The sequence below is a fragment of the Dipodomys merriami genome, unplaced genomic scaffold (assembly GCF_024711535.1).
Source record: "Dipodomys merriami isolate MVZ:Mamm:240054 unplaced genomic scaffold, mDipMer1.0.p SCAF_29, whole genome shotgun sequence".
In the NCBI taxonomy this organism is placed as follows: Eukaryota; Metazoa; Chordata; class Mammalia; order Rodentia; family Heteromyidae; genus Dipodomys; species Dipodomys merriami.
Genome location: NW_027204381.1, coordinates 618557 through 632260, shown reverse-complemented (window position 1 = coordinate 632260; position 13704 = coordinate 618557). Strand labels below are relative to the sequence as shown.

At 42.4% G+C, this 13704-nt stretch overlaps 1 protein-coding gene across 1 annotated transcript in view; it reads right to left on the bottom strand.

Annotated features, from left to right (window-relative positions):
• Positions 1 to 258: 258 nt before the first annotated feature.
• Rdx (radixin) overlaps positions 259 to 13704 on the bottom strand; it is a 64064-nt gene continuing 50618 nt past the window's right edge. The window contains exons 15-16 of the mRNA XM_070038142.1: positions 4052 to 4149; positions 259 to 842 (exon numbers count right to left, since the gene is read on the bottom strand). Of these exons, the coding sequence (XP_069894243.1) occupies positions 4083 to 4149 (67 nt within the window). The 3' untranslated portion in view covers positions 259 to 842; positions 4052 to 4082. The remainder of the gene's footprint in view (positions 843 to 4051; positions 4150 to 13704) is intronic.

Below are 13704 nucleotides of genomic sequence, written 5' to 3'. Positions count from 1 at the left end.
TGGCTCATGTCACAAACTGTCACATAATCTTCAGTCCTTGGACATTTCAAAACACCTGCAGCGTGAGGCCCAGCCATCGCCTGAATTACTAATGCTGCTTCCTGTCCCGCCTCCTCCAAGAGGCCTCCTGCTCAGTTCCTCCAAGCATTGGCTGCCTTTGAGCAGAGAACCAGAGATGGGGCCCCGCTAGGCCTTGACAATGTGATCGTATGCTCCTGCCACCAGGATGCAAAAGGAAGTGGAAAGTGAGGCTCGGGCTGGCTTAGAATATATTTATTGCTACATTTATATACAAGTATACAAACAGCCTGGATGGGAAGGGTACATTGCATCAAGTTCTGCATAATTCCACACCAGTTGCACAGGGGAAACAGAGCAGCACACCACTGAGTTTGCTCCCAGGTCAAAGCCAAAAATAAGTGTCATACTTCTTTAAAATTTTTTAATGGAAAACTTGTGAAAATTCTCTCCATAGATTCATCTTCACAAGCTAGTCATGCAGACGAGGAATGAGTTCTCAGACGCCACAGCCTTCGGGCAGCTGTGTTGAAGATGAGAGAGTGGCGGGTGCTGGCTTGGGTCTGTAGGGGGACAACGCAGAAACCCATGTCCTGGCCCACTTTCCTAGGAAAGGTTATGGAGAGGGGGTTGGGGAAGAGGGAAGAGCCAGAAAGAGGAAACCAACAGCAAACAGAGGTGAGAGAATGATGAGCAAAAGCCCTAGTTAGGGGAGGCCATTTCCAGCGGAGAGTCAGACTTCGGGGGCCGGACACCTTCCAAACACCAGAGTTGTCCTTGAATCTCCTAATCCTAGAGCTCGCCACAGGTCAGCTGCCAGGAACCTGCACGAAGACACAGAAAGGCCACAAAAAGTCAGGCCAGAAGAAAATTCCACTTGGGCACTCTCAATGGGAGGCTATAACATGCAGGGGCCAGAACACCTTTTCCATCTTCTGGACATTAACTGAGTATTCATTAGTACATTGGGAATGAAGATGAAATGATGTACCAAAATCCTGGCGACTCCACAAACACTGCTGCCCTGGGACCTTAGCCCAGAGAGAATAATTGGAGGCCCCCCACAAGGAATCTAGCATTCAATCCAGAATCCTGAGGTGAACATGAAGTTCTAGCCGAAATACCTTCCTTTCATGGCCAAGTCACAAACCTCTGGGATAGGATGCCTGAGAGAAATAGTGGCGCACCCCAGGACATGTGATCTTATTTATACCAACTCCACCTGACTCACCTCAGGTCACTTCACATGTTCAGGGACCCAGGAGCGAGACCCCGCCCCTCTTCCAGGTCAGTTCTAACCTGATCTTGTAAGCTCATGCCAACCAAGGTCTGAAGGTAAAGAGCAAGAAGCCTATGGTCTGAGACCCAAGCTCTCCAGGCCTTGGAGATGATGAGTAAGGTGGGTGCAATCTGCTTCTGAGGTTGTACAAGTAGGACACTTGGGCAGAAGAAGCCAGTCAGCGATATCCTATCTGATGCTTGGATGTAACCTTGGACGCCATCCTCACCTCCCAGCCCCATTATAACGCAGACAGGGCCGTGAGGCAGACAGGGCCGTGAAGGCCTGAAGATGGCAGAAGAACCAGATGACCATGCACAAGTCCCTGTAGTTTTCCTTAGGTCCATAATATAATCAACTCTGGAGAGACCCAGCAGTTCTTCCCAGAGAACAGGTGACATTTTCAGGCTGAAGGATGTGGCAACTGCCAACCCCCTTGCTGCCTTCATAAATTCATTTCTGGATAATTCAAAATCTCTGTCATTTGGAGCTTGACTTGGCTGGTGAGTCATGCAGTAACCAGCTTCCTACTGACTACAGCTCAGAGTCAGACTCCGATGATTCATGCTAGCAAAGCAAGCGCATTAACAGATGAAAATCAGTGAAGGAAGATGGAGAGCATCAGGGAGATTTTGACTTGGGGCCTTTTTCTTTAATTACCAGCCAAAAATAGAATAAATGAAATGGCTTAAAGATGAATAGCTAAGAAGAAAATTGTAGCAATCTGTGGAACATTTAGAATAGGTTTAAATCCAAGATTGTTACTTCCAAGTCTGGATTCTAATTCCCGGAAGAAGACTATCTGGGTTGTATGAATTCAGAACCAGCTGCACCCTTTTCAGAATGAGTGACAGCAAATGATGATAGGAGAGTCAGCACCCTCCTAGTACATTCTGAAACAGTGCAAGTGTTTTGTTGGTGTCAAGAGATGTACAGAAGATGTTAACATGACCTTAGCCACATTTCAGAGCAAATTACAATTCAAAGGTAAAGGAAGAAGTTGCTTCTAAAACTTCCCTACTTTATGTGAACGTGTCTGACATTTCTGTCACATGCAAAGATTCTAAACTATATTATTACTATAATGGAGACTTAGTCCACAAATTAAAGTATTACCTTAAACGCATCCACTCATCTGTAATCCTAGCGACTCAGGAGGCTGAGATCTAAGGATTGAGATCTAAGGCCAGCCTAGGTGGATAAATATGAGAGACTCTTACCCAGTTTACTAGTTAAAAAGCTGGAAGTGGAGGTATGGATCAAGTGGTAGAGCACCAACCTTGAGTGGAAAAAGCTAAGGACTAGCACTAAGGCCCTAAGTTCAAGCCCCAAGAAGAACCCCCTACCCTCACCCACCCCCACACAAACATAAAATGCATCCATATTTAGCTCAGCTTAGGAGCTGTTTATTTTGTTAGTCATGGAAGCTTGAAATCTAGGTCTGGGTGGTTTCCCTGAGTTCTTCAGCTCAAGGCTAGTACTCTAACACATAAGCCACAGCACCACTTCCAGTTTTCTGGTGGTTAACTAGAGATGAGTGTCTCAAAGACTTTCCTGCCCTGACTGGCTTTGAATCATGATCCTCAGATCTCAGCCTGCTGAGTAGCTAGGATTACAGGCGTGAGCCAGTAGTGTCCAGCAGCTCCTTGTTTTTAAAATCATTTTTTTAATACTGCTGGGCACTAATGGCTCATGCCTATAGTCCTAGCTACTCAGCAGGCTGAGATCTGAGGATCGCAGATTGAAACCAGCCCAGGCATTTTAAAATGTCCCTATGAGGCTCTTCTCTCCAATTAACCAATCAAAAATGGGAAGTAGAGCTGTGACTCTAAGTGTAGAGTGCTCATCTTGAGTAAAATTGCTCAGGGACAGTGCTCAGGCCCTGAGTTCAAGCCACACAACAATTTGAAGTGAGTACATAATTAACCTAGTTTATGAACTAGTTCTTTTTTCTTTTTTCTTTTTTTTGGGGTCCGGTCGTTGGGCCTGAACTCTGGGCCTGAGCACTGTCCCTCAGCTCAAGGCTAGTGCTCTACCACTTGAGCCACAGCGCCTCTTCCGGCTTTTTTCTTTTTGCTTATGTGGTGCTGAGGAATCGAACCCAGGGCCTCAGGCATGCAAGGCAAGCACTCTATCACTGAGCCACCTTCCCAGCCCTGAACTAGTTCTTTAATTTGTCTATTCAACATATAAATATAAAAACTGGGTGGGGAGGAGTTGTAAGAAAGCAGTCCAACCTTTTACATTTAGGGGCTGAGGTCTGAGGAGCAACGTTTAAAGCTGACTTGGAAAGAACAGACTCTTATCTCCAAATAACCAGCAAAAATCTGGAAGTTGGAGATGTGGCTCAAGTGACAGAGCACCAGCCTTGAGTGAAAAAGCTAAGGGACAGTGAGTTCAAGCCCTAATAATACCCCCCCCCACCATGTATAGCACTTCATTATTAAGTTTAGCTGAATTTCTTATATTTTGCAAAGGAAAATCTTCCCACAGAATTCATGTCTACCTATCTATATTTATAGACAGACAGATATAGATAGATAGATCTATATATCACTCTATACCCACTGACTCTTCTTCCTAGTTCTAACGTTGCACATGGGATCTCAAAATACTAGGTGGATCCACACAGTAGAAGATGGAGCGCATACAAGGTGCAATCAGTTGCTGTAACGGTGGAGATGGTTGCTGGTGAATAGGGGGCAGGGGTCCTGGGAACGGGTATGGTCTGGCTACAGATGCTGCTGTACTTACCTCAGGAGTGCAGGAGCCTTTGTAGGAACTCTTACATTTGCTTTATACTGTTTTGGCAAGAGCGCATCTGGAACAAGGCATACAGCTTGGGTCCCCACCTTGCAAAAGAGACATGAAGAGGTGAGAAAGCATTTAGCCAATGCACACAGAAGGACACCAGGTGTGTGTAGAGTGGGCAGCCTGCTCGGCAGTTTGGGATGCCAACTGGATAAGTCAATTGCAAACTAATTTTCTCCCTCATATTTTTAATTTAAAAAAATTTTACCTATGAAACTCCAATATCAAAATGTAGGAATAGGAGTAAACCTCTCTTTGATATGAATGTTAGGATTGTCTTACTTGTACTAATTTATCCGTTTCATAGGAATAAAGGGCTCAGAGCCCTAAATGCCAGATCTTCATCGGTGGTCTAGTAGATTTAGTTCTCCCTTGATTATTAACGTAGGCACTGTTTCCTTTCAGGTCATAATTAGTCTAACAGACCTGAGACTTTGTGGTGCCTACTTTGAAATCAACGCTATCTTTGCACACGCAAGTTCTCAATATACCTTATCTAAAAAAAAATCAATATACCATACCTGCCTACTTCAAGACTGGGATGAAAATGAAGTGGTAATAAAAGTGGTCTCCCTGAAAGCCGTACTGTCATGGCTACATTTTCAGACTTACTTTTTCTCTGGTCTTGTTTCCAGAGCTGCCATTCTCAGATACAGCCTTTAGAGATACCATAAACAAAGTTGTGGTGAACACAAAGGGCTTGCTAAATGGGCTATTTTCATGGGTCACTTCCCAGATTAGGGAGAATGGTGCTTACAGTGTTTTCTGGAATAGTGGAGCAAGCCATTAGAAATACTTCCTGGCAGTCTCTGTCTCCTAAATGGGTTATGGACCAAAAGAGCACCTGTGGTTGGTGGATCGTTTCCATGGAAACAGAGAGGCAGTGTCTTGTATTCATCATTTAAACCATAATGAAGACCTGAGTCTTGGCAATCCCAAGTTTGTCAAAGCTAATAGTAACAAAAGAGCAAAGAGACAGTAAGATTTATTGTTTTGAAATTTTCCTTTAATATCTGGGCTTGTTAAAGGGGCAGAATTAATTAGAAGATGATTGGTAGTAGTTGAACTTTCTAAGGGGAGTTTTAAGTATTTTTAAAGACCTTCAAGGCTAGCACATCTGGCACATATCAAATATTCCATAATGGATAGTTGTATTTTTTCCCCTTGTGGCCATCAGTTTCATACTTGACTGTCAACCATGATTGAAGCATATTTAGATTTGAAAAGGGATGAAGGGAGGGAAAGAGCAGAAGGAAAAGAGAATGATTTTCATAGATATCCTGAGAAAATTCAGAAGAGTAAGAGAAGGGAGAATGGGAGGATAAAGCTGAGTCAATGTAAGGAACAAGAAATAAAAGAATGAAGGGAGACAGCAAGTAACCACGAAGGATATAGTATGTAAATATCTCCCCAAAGGACAGAAAGGAAGAGATGAACTAAGACAGAAATTTCCAAAGCTTGCCACCAGGTGGTGCCATGAACTTAAACTACCTTGAAGATGAAGGGGATACACGTAGGCCGAGCAGGAAAGTCATGGTGCAGGTGGCTCAGGATTTGTGGACAGCCAAGCCATAGGCTATACCATGTCAATTTATTCTAGAAAACGAACTTGGTTTCACATTAGAAAATCTGTTTACCTAGTTCAATATGTTCACAAAAACATTTTAAAAGAGCACACACAATCTTACCACACACAAAAATTACATTTAATAACTTTAAACCCTTCTCATTCTAAAAAAAATTAAAAACCTCTTAGAAAAACATGAATATGGGTCTAAAAGGAGGTTTCATTAATCTAATAACTGTCTGGAGCAAACCTGTCTAATGATACAATGCTAGAGACGTGACACATTGTCCCTAAATCATAAAGGAGACACCTCCTATAATCCAGACTGGACTTGAACTCCTGGCCTGTTTGTACATCATCTTTACAATAAAATGAAATTAAGTTTTAAAAAAATGAAAATCAGAAAAAGAATAAAAATTATCAGTATTGGGAAGACTGACATCATTTGTAGATCACTCTGTAGAAAGTGCAAAAGACTTTGTAGGGGGCTGGGAAGGTGGCTCAATGGTAGAGTGCTTGCTTTGCATGCATGAGGCCCTCGGTTCGATTCTTCAGCACCACATAAGCAGAAAAAGCTGGAAATGGGGCTGAGGCTCAAGTGGTAGAGCCCTGATCTACAGCTGAAGAGCTGGGGGACAATGCCCAGGCCCAGAGTTCAGGCCCCACAACCACCAATAACAACAACAACAAAAAAGACAACTTTGTAAATCATTAGGAACAATAAGAATTCAGCAAAGTTTTCCTAAGGTAATAATAAAAATATAATAAAAAAAGTTTCATTACGTTAGCCAAAATATTTTCAAATGTAACTCTTAAAGTGATAGCAAAATACAAGATTCTTAGTAATAAGTCTTAATAAAAAAGTCTTAATAAAAGTCTTACTACATCTTAACAACTTTCATGAAAGGCATTCATAAATGGAGAGAAAAGGAATATAATTGTGAAACCAGACATCATGATTCGTGAAACACTAAGGCTGTAGTAATTCATTAGCATAGGATGGCACTGCCCTGGGAACAGAAACACTAAGCAATGGCACAGATCACAGTGAAAGACTTGGAAAAAATGGCAAAGCAATCTGGAGTGACTGTTAAAATGGATAACTAGTCACCATACTGGAAAAAAAAATAGAAAATTGGGTCAATAATTTATATCACACACAAAAGTTTATTCTAGCTAGAGATTTAAATGTCAAAAATATCTAAACTTTTAGAGGGAAAGAAAATCCCAGCACTTTTAGATGAAGATATAGAGTATCTGCATGGCATCAAGGAGTAAAGAATTTATTAAATAAGACAGACAGTAAAAAAAATACTATAAATCAGATAGATTCATAACTTAACCTCTAATTAATTTTTTTATTTATAAACTTCCCCCCCCAAAAAAACACTGAAAAGAGAAGATAGGGGAGAAAATATCTGCTTACTAAAATGGTAAAAGAGCTGGATGCCGGTGGCTCACACCTGCAGTCTTAGCTACTCTGGAGGCTGAGATCTAAGGATTGCATTTTGAAACCAGCCCAGTTAACCCACTCAAAACCCAGAAGTAGAGCCTTGAGCAAAAAGAGCTCAGGGACAGTGCCCAGGCACTGAGTTCAAGCCCCACAACCAACAAAAATATGTCAAAAGTTTAGTAAGTAGAACATAAGGAAATTCTAAGCCAATTAGACCAAAATAAATAGGCTATCCTGTTGCTAAAATTTCATGTCAAAGATGAGAAGACAATGAAAGGCCTTAAGTATAAGAACTACATCAATGGGCTGGGAAGGTGGCTCAGTGGTAGAGCGCTTGCCTTGCATGCATGAGGGCCTGGGTTCGATTCCTCAGCACCACATAAACAAAAAGAAAAAAGCCAGAAGTGGTGCTGTGGCTCAAGTGGTAGAGTGCTAGCTTTGAGCTGAAGAGCTGAGGGACAGTGCCCAGGCCCAGAGGCCCCACGACCAGACCCCCCCCCCAAAAAAAAAAAACTACATCAAGGAGGAGGAAAAAGTTAAAAGTACATTAAGATACCATGTTAGTTGGGCACAGGTGGCTCACCTCTGTAATCCTAAAACTACTCAGGAGACCAAGATCTGAGGATCATGGTTCAAAGCCAACCAGGGTAGGACAGCCTGTAAGAGACTTATCTCCACTACACTATTTTTTTAAAGCCAGAAGTGGAGCTCTGGCTCAAGTGGTAGAGTGCTAGCACTGAGCAAAAGAAACTCAGGGACAGCATCCAGCCCTAAGTTCAAGCCCCAGACTGGCACAAAAATAAAGTGAAATAAAAATCAAACATGTTAACCTATCAAAATGGTAGAAATGATGACAATATCTGGCAAAAATAAAGTATGGTAAATATGTGACCAGACTGTTCCTCTGAGTATGTATATGTATGTATGTAAGTATGTAAATAGGTTGGTTAATTGATGATATTTATATATTTTTTCTCTATTTCTCCTCAGTACATTTCTTTTCCTTAACACCATTGTAAAGCAATCTCTAATTTTAAGGGTTGAAAACTGAAAGTGATGGCAGGGGAGGGGGAATACTGCTATAGAGAGAGAGGTAAAGACTTTAGTCCTAATTAGCTTTGGTCTTTGAACCACTCAAAAATTTCCCCAAGTCTCAGAAGCCATGCAGAAAAGTCAATGGGTACACCAAGGCCATGAGGAAAAGCAGCAGCCCTGTGCCCACTCCGCACCCCCTGGGTCTCCTCCCTCCCTCCCCCAGCTATCACCCTGGTGCTGGCCATGCTCATCAATCGAGACAGTGATTCCCAAAGTGTGGTCTAAATCCAATAGCAAATCTATTGGGCTGCAGGAACACCCACCAAAGGAGAAATTTCTGCAACATAGAAATCCTTCACCTGATTCTGATGCCTGCCAGTTTGAGCCACCACCAAAAGGTTTTCAAAGTATAATAATAATCATTTCCTTAATGCAAATCAAAAAAACTCTGAGATTCTATCTCACCCCAGTAAAAATGGGCCAACATTGTAAATTCAGATAACAACAAACAGTATGCAGGAATGTAGGGAAAAAGGAACCCTACTGCACTGTTGATGAGAATGTACAAGCGTCTGTACAGCAGTCTGGAGGGTCCTCAAAAAGCTACACATACACCTCTAAGACCCAGCCATAACACTCCTGGGCATCTACCCTGAACATCATGAGCCAAGATATGATAGACACTTGCATATCCATGTTCATTGTCATACTATTCACAATAGCCAAGATATGGAAACAACCCAGATGCCCCACAATAGATGAATGGATCAAAAAAATGTGGTATCTATACACAATGGAATTTTACACAGCCATTATAAAGAATAATTCCATTTTTAGGGAAATGGATGGAACTAGATCAAATCATGTTAAGTGAGGTAAGCCAAGCTTAGAAAGACAAACCGCCTATAGATCTAAAATTCACTGGAATATGGTAAATTATACAGGATTCTAGATATACACAGTGAATCCAAAAGAAGCGACTCTTAGGAGAGAAACACAAATGTACAATGTCTAAGTGCTTCTTCACATTTACATAAAATAATATACATACTGAACTCAAAGATACGGAAACAAGACTTTCTTTACATTTTTTTCTTTTTTAGTTTTTAGTTTTTGCTGATCCTGTCTTCTTTAGCTTATGCATGGTTTATTCAAGTGTACACCTTTGGAAGGGTGGGGGGCAAGGTACAGAAGTTGGGGGAAAAGAGTGAAAAAGTACAGCAGTGGAGTTCACTGGACACTGATGAAAGTGAGCTATACAACTCGGTGGGTAGAGACTGGGAGGGAATGAGGGAACAGAAGACACTGTACAAAAGGAAATGTACTCACTTACCTGACTAATGTAATTGTAATCTCTCTGTACATCACCTCCATAATAACAATAAGTAACCTAAAAAATCTTTTCCTTGAAATAAAAGACCCTAATGTGATCACACCAAAAGTCTAGGCAGGTGGGAATATCATGCCATGCCACTGGCCCTTTACTCATGACTGACTACGAAATCCATTAACTCAAGGATCAGCAAACTGGCTTGTGCATCAAATCGAGTTTCCTATCTGTTTCAAAACAGTGATTTTAAGAATATGGTTACACTTTATGAGTCCAAAGACTCAAGATGGAAAGGTACTCTCAAAAATTATTAGTACTTGGACCTTTAGCTAAGTAGTTGCCAACCCAGGAATGGAGATACAAATCCATAATCCCAAATGTCGAGAAGCTGCTGGGGCAGGAGGATTTTGAGTTTGAGGCTGGTCTGAGCTATAGACTGAAGACCCTGCTTCAAAACAAACAAAAGGGAAACTTGGCCAATCCTTGTCCCAATTTGATATTTTGCATCTACAAAACTACCGTCATTATCTTTTCCCTTTAAAAAAATGTAATTTTCGGGAAGGGGGTGTAGTTGAGGAGGTGGGAGGGACGGGATGGTAGGGGAAGAACAAAGGAGGAGGCAACAATGCTGGATAAGAAATGTACTCATTACCTTGCTCGTGGAACTGTAACCCCTCTGTACAGTATTTTCACAATAAAAAAACTTATTTTAAAAATGTAATTTTCATTTTAATTTGGCAAGTTAAACTCAGAACCCCTTTTATCTATAAGTAAATGAGATAAATCCACAGAGCATCTGGAAAATGTTTCTCCCCTTGCTCTCTTTCTCTTCGAATAAGTGACAAAGAACTGACGAGTGAATTTTAATGGAATAGTCACATTCAGTTCTGAGAACTAATTTAGCATTTTCCTCCTACAGATAATCACTCAGGTGGTTAAGGAAAATGATTTGCCTGTCTCAAGCACAGGATGTTGGCCTTACTTCTTAGATCTCCTGGTGGAGGGACATCGAACCACACTGGGCTCTCTGCTCAATGCTCCTTCTGCCTCTTGCATATTCTCCAGACTGGGCTCAGTTCATATCACAGAAGTTTGGCCCACTGACTTCCTGAAATATTCAACACCTATTGAGTGTCTGAAAAAGCCTGTTTCTTCTACGTCCAACTTCACTTCTCCAATTTCATTTTCCTCTAGATCTCTTTGAGCCCAGATCTTCTGTTTATTGGAGGGAGGGGGCTTTAACAAACAATAGAAAGGGAAAGGAGGCCTTCTCTCTCCTGCAAGAGTCATTGCATGTCTCAACTTGAAGCTAAGACATATTCACCCTAGCCTGAAAATGGGAGTGCGGGGTTTTGCACCTAGGGATGAATGGCTCACATGTACACACGTGTTTGCACACACATACACAGCTTCCAAATGTACATGCAAACTCCCCTACTATGGCAAGTTACTGAACTTTAAATGCAATAATAAATAGTACACCTACCTTCAAGACCCCCTGAAGACTTTGACATCATTGTGGATTAGGAAAGCCGTCCCTCTCTTTAGACAGAGGTAGCCCCAGGTTACAGGGCCCATTGCCAAAGTCCTGGCTCTGTTGAAGGTGTCCATCAGTCCCTCAAACTTCTATTGAATTTCTTCTTAGCTTTAATCCTGGCAATAAACTACTGCTAGTTTGTCTCCAGGGCCAAACTACTCAGCAGACATCTGGCTTAGAGCCTCTAAGCTTCTTACCACAGCTTAGAAAGCAAGCTGCTTGTGGTCTGGCCCCCTTCCAACTCCATCTCACAAACTACTCTCCGTCTTCTTTCTTTCCCTTGGCCAAGCCCAGTTCTTTCTTACTTCCAGATCTTTGCACATGTGGTTCCCCTCTGTCTAGAATATTTTACAGCAAAGCCTGCAAATTGGGATCCAATAGACTTTTTTTTTTTTTTCTAGTCCGGGGACTTGAACTCTGGGCCTGTGCATTGTCCTTGAGCTTCTTTTTCTCAAGGCTAGCACTCTACTACTTGAGCCATAGGGCCACCTCCAGTTTCTGGTGGTTAATTGAAGAATCTCATGCACTTTCCTGCCCAGGCTGGCTTTGAACCACAATCCTCAGATCTCAGCCTCCTGCATAGCTAGGATTACAGGCATGAGCCACAGGTGGCTTCTGACAAGCAAACATAACTTGGAGTTTTTCAAATCTTTAAAAAATAGCTTAAAGCAAAATTTTTCAGATTACATACAAAGTCTATTCAAATACTTTTCTGATTTCACTTGGAAGATAAAAGGTTTTGGGTTTTTGTGTCCAAGTCACTGCCGTGGTTCTCTTAGGACAGGAAATGAGACTCCTAACAGTCTGTGTGGCCCTGGGATCTCTCTGGAACTGTACCCACCAACCTGCTCTAAAAAGAGAAGCTAGCCCCGTGCTCCCTTAGGTGGCAATCTACCTACCACTTCCAGGACTTCTCTGACCTTCTGATCTCTGATTATCATCATTCCCGCATTTCCCGCTCAGTCCTGGCTTTTCTAGTGAGTGGATATAAAATGGCTTTTAAGTGTCAAGTGTAATTGAATATTGGCTGTTTCACATGTAATCCTGCCACTTTCACTATTCAATTTGTTCTGCTTATTGGGATTGTGTCTTTCTTAACATAAGGACCAGGGCTGAGCCTGAATGATGAGTACACAGGGCTGGCAGGCACTAGGCGTGGAAATATTTGGATGAATATGTGGAAGGCTTCAACCCAAGCTCTTTAGCAGTCTCGGCACATCTGTCCTAAGCTCTTCCGAGGCCTCAGAGAGTAGCTCTAGTGATAAAGGAACTGATCTAAGCCACAAGGTAGACAGACCTACCACTACAATACCTGCCCACACTGCCCTTGGAAATGACTCCTAGGGTCCCATTTTCTGGAGCCTCTGAGCAAACCAGCATTGAGGGCAACAATGGATGAGCCCCTGGCCCCAAAGCTGGAGCACTAACTTGCTCAGCCTTGTCAGCTCAGCAGGGCTCGGCTGCTTGCTTGCTCTTTGCATATGCCTCGTTCACCTCATCTCAACAGTTTTTTCTTAACTCTTCTGCTTTCTCCTCTAGATTATTTAGTTATGAATCCTCAGGGCCCAGCTTCAGACATCTAATAAATGTTGAATGAATATTTAATGAATAGATAAATGTTTAATGAACCCATTCAAGTGCGCTGTCCGAATGGACTCAGTCTTTCAGGTGCCAAATTCACAAGCCATCTAGTATTTGCCTATGAAGATAAATATAGAAAAAATAGTTTACCACAGAGAATCCTGTGGACAGGGGTACAGGGTGGGGCTCATGCCAGAGTGTCCATTTCAGATTTCTATAGAGTTGTCAGGGGACTCTGCTAGGGAGATGTTCCTGTTGGGTGCTAGTGGCTCAGGCCTGTAATTTAGTTACTTGAGAAGCAAAGATTGGAAAGATCATAGTTCAAGGCTAGGCTAGGCAAAAAATTTGAGCATATCCCATCTCAACCAACAGCTGGGTCTGTCAATGGTGCCAGCCTGTTAGATCCCAGCTACATAGGAGCCTAAGATGTGAGAATCACAGTTCCAATTCAGCCTGAAGGGGAATGGGGGGGGGGGGGGGGTTGTAAGACCTCTTCTCAATAGAAAAATCTGGGCATAGTGGCACCAACTTGTCATCCTAGCTATAGAGGGAGGATTGCTCAAGTAGAAAGCAACACCATATTCAATAACTAGTGGGAATAGGAAAGCTGAAGGAAAAGAGCTGATGGCATGGCTTAAGCAGTAGAGTACTTGCTTAACAAGTATGGAGTTCAACCCCAATACCACACACACACAAGAGCATTGCCTATTCTTTGTGATGTGATAATTACATGGAGGATGGTAGGGAACATTCTCCATAAGAGATCTGTCAAGATAAGCTACAATGCTTTTAGCCATCATGACAGTGGCTGTCTTGTGTCACAGGTGAGTCACCTGGCTTGTTTGTGGGCTGCTCCTTCCTGAATGCTCTGTGCTTTGAGCTGGGGTTCACCAAGCTAAACCAGTTTCTCTCCTTCCCTTTGCCTCTGGGAAAATTTCATCTGGCATTCCATCTGCATTCCAAAAAGAAACACCACAGGCACACAGCTGCTTCCTCTCATGGTTTCCTGGTTACGTTAGAGCACCACCTTCCGAATCAGACACACTTCAGTACTAATGACAGCTGCAGCACACTAACTGATACTGTTAGTTCT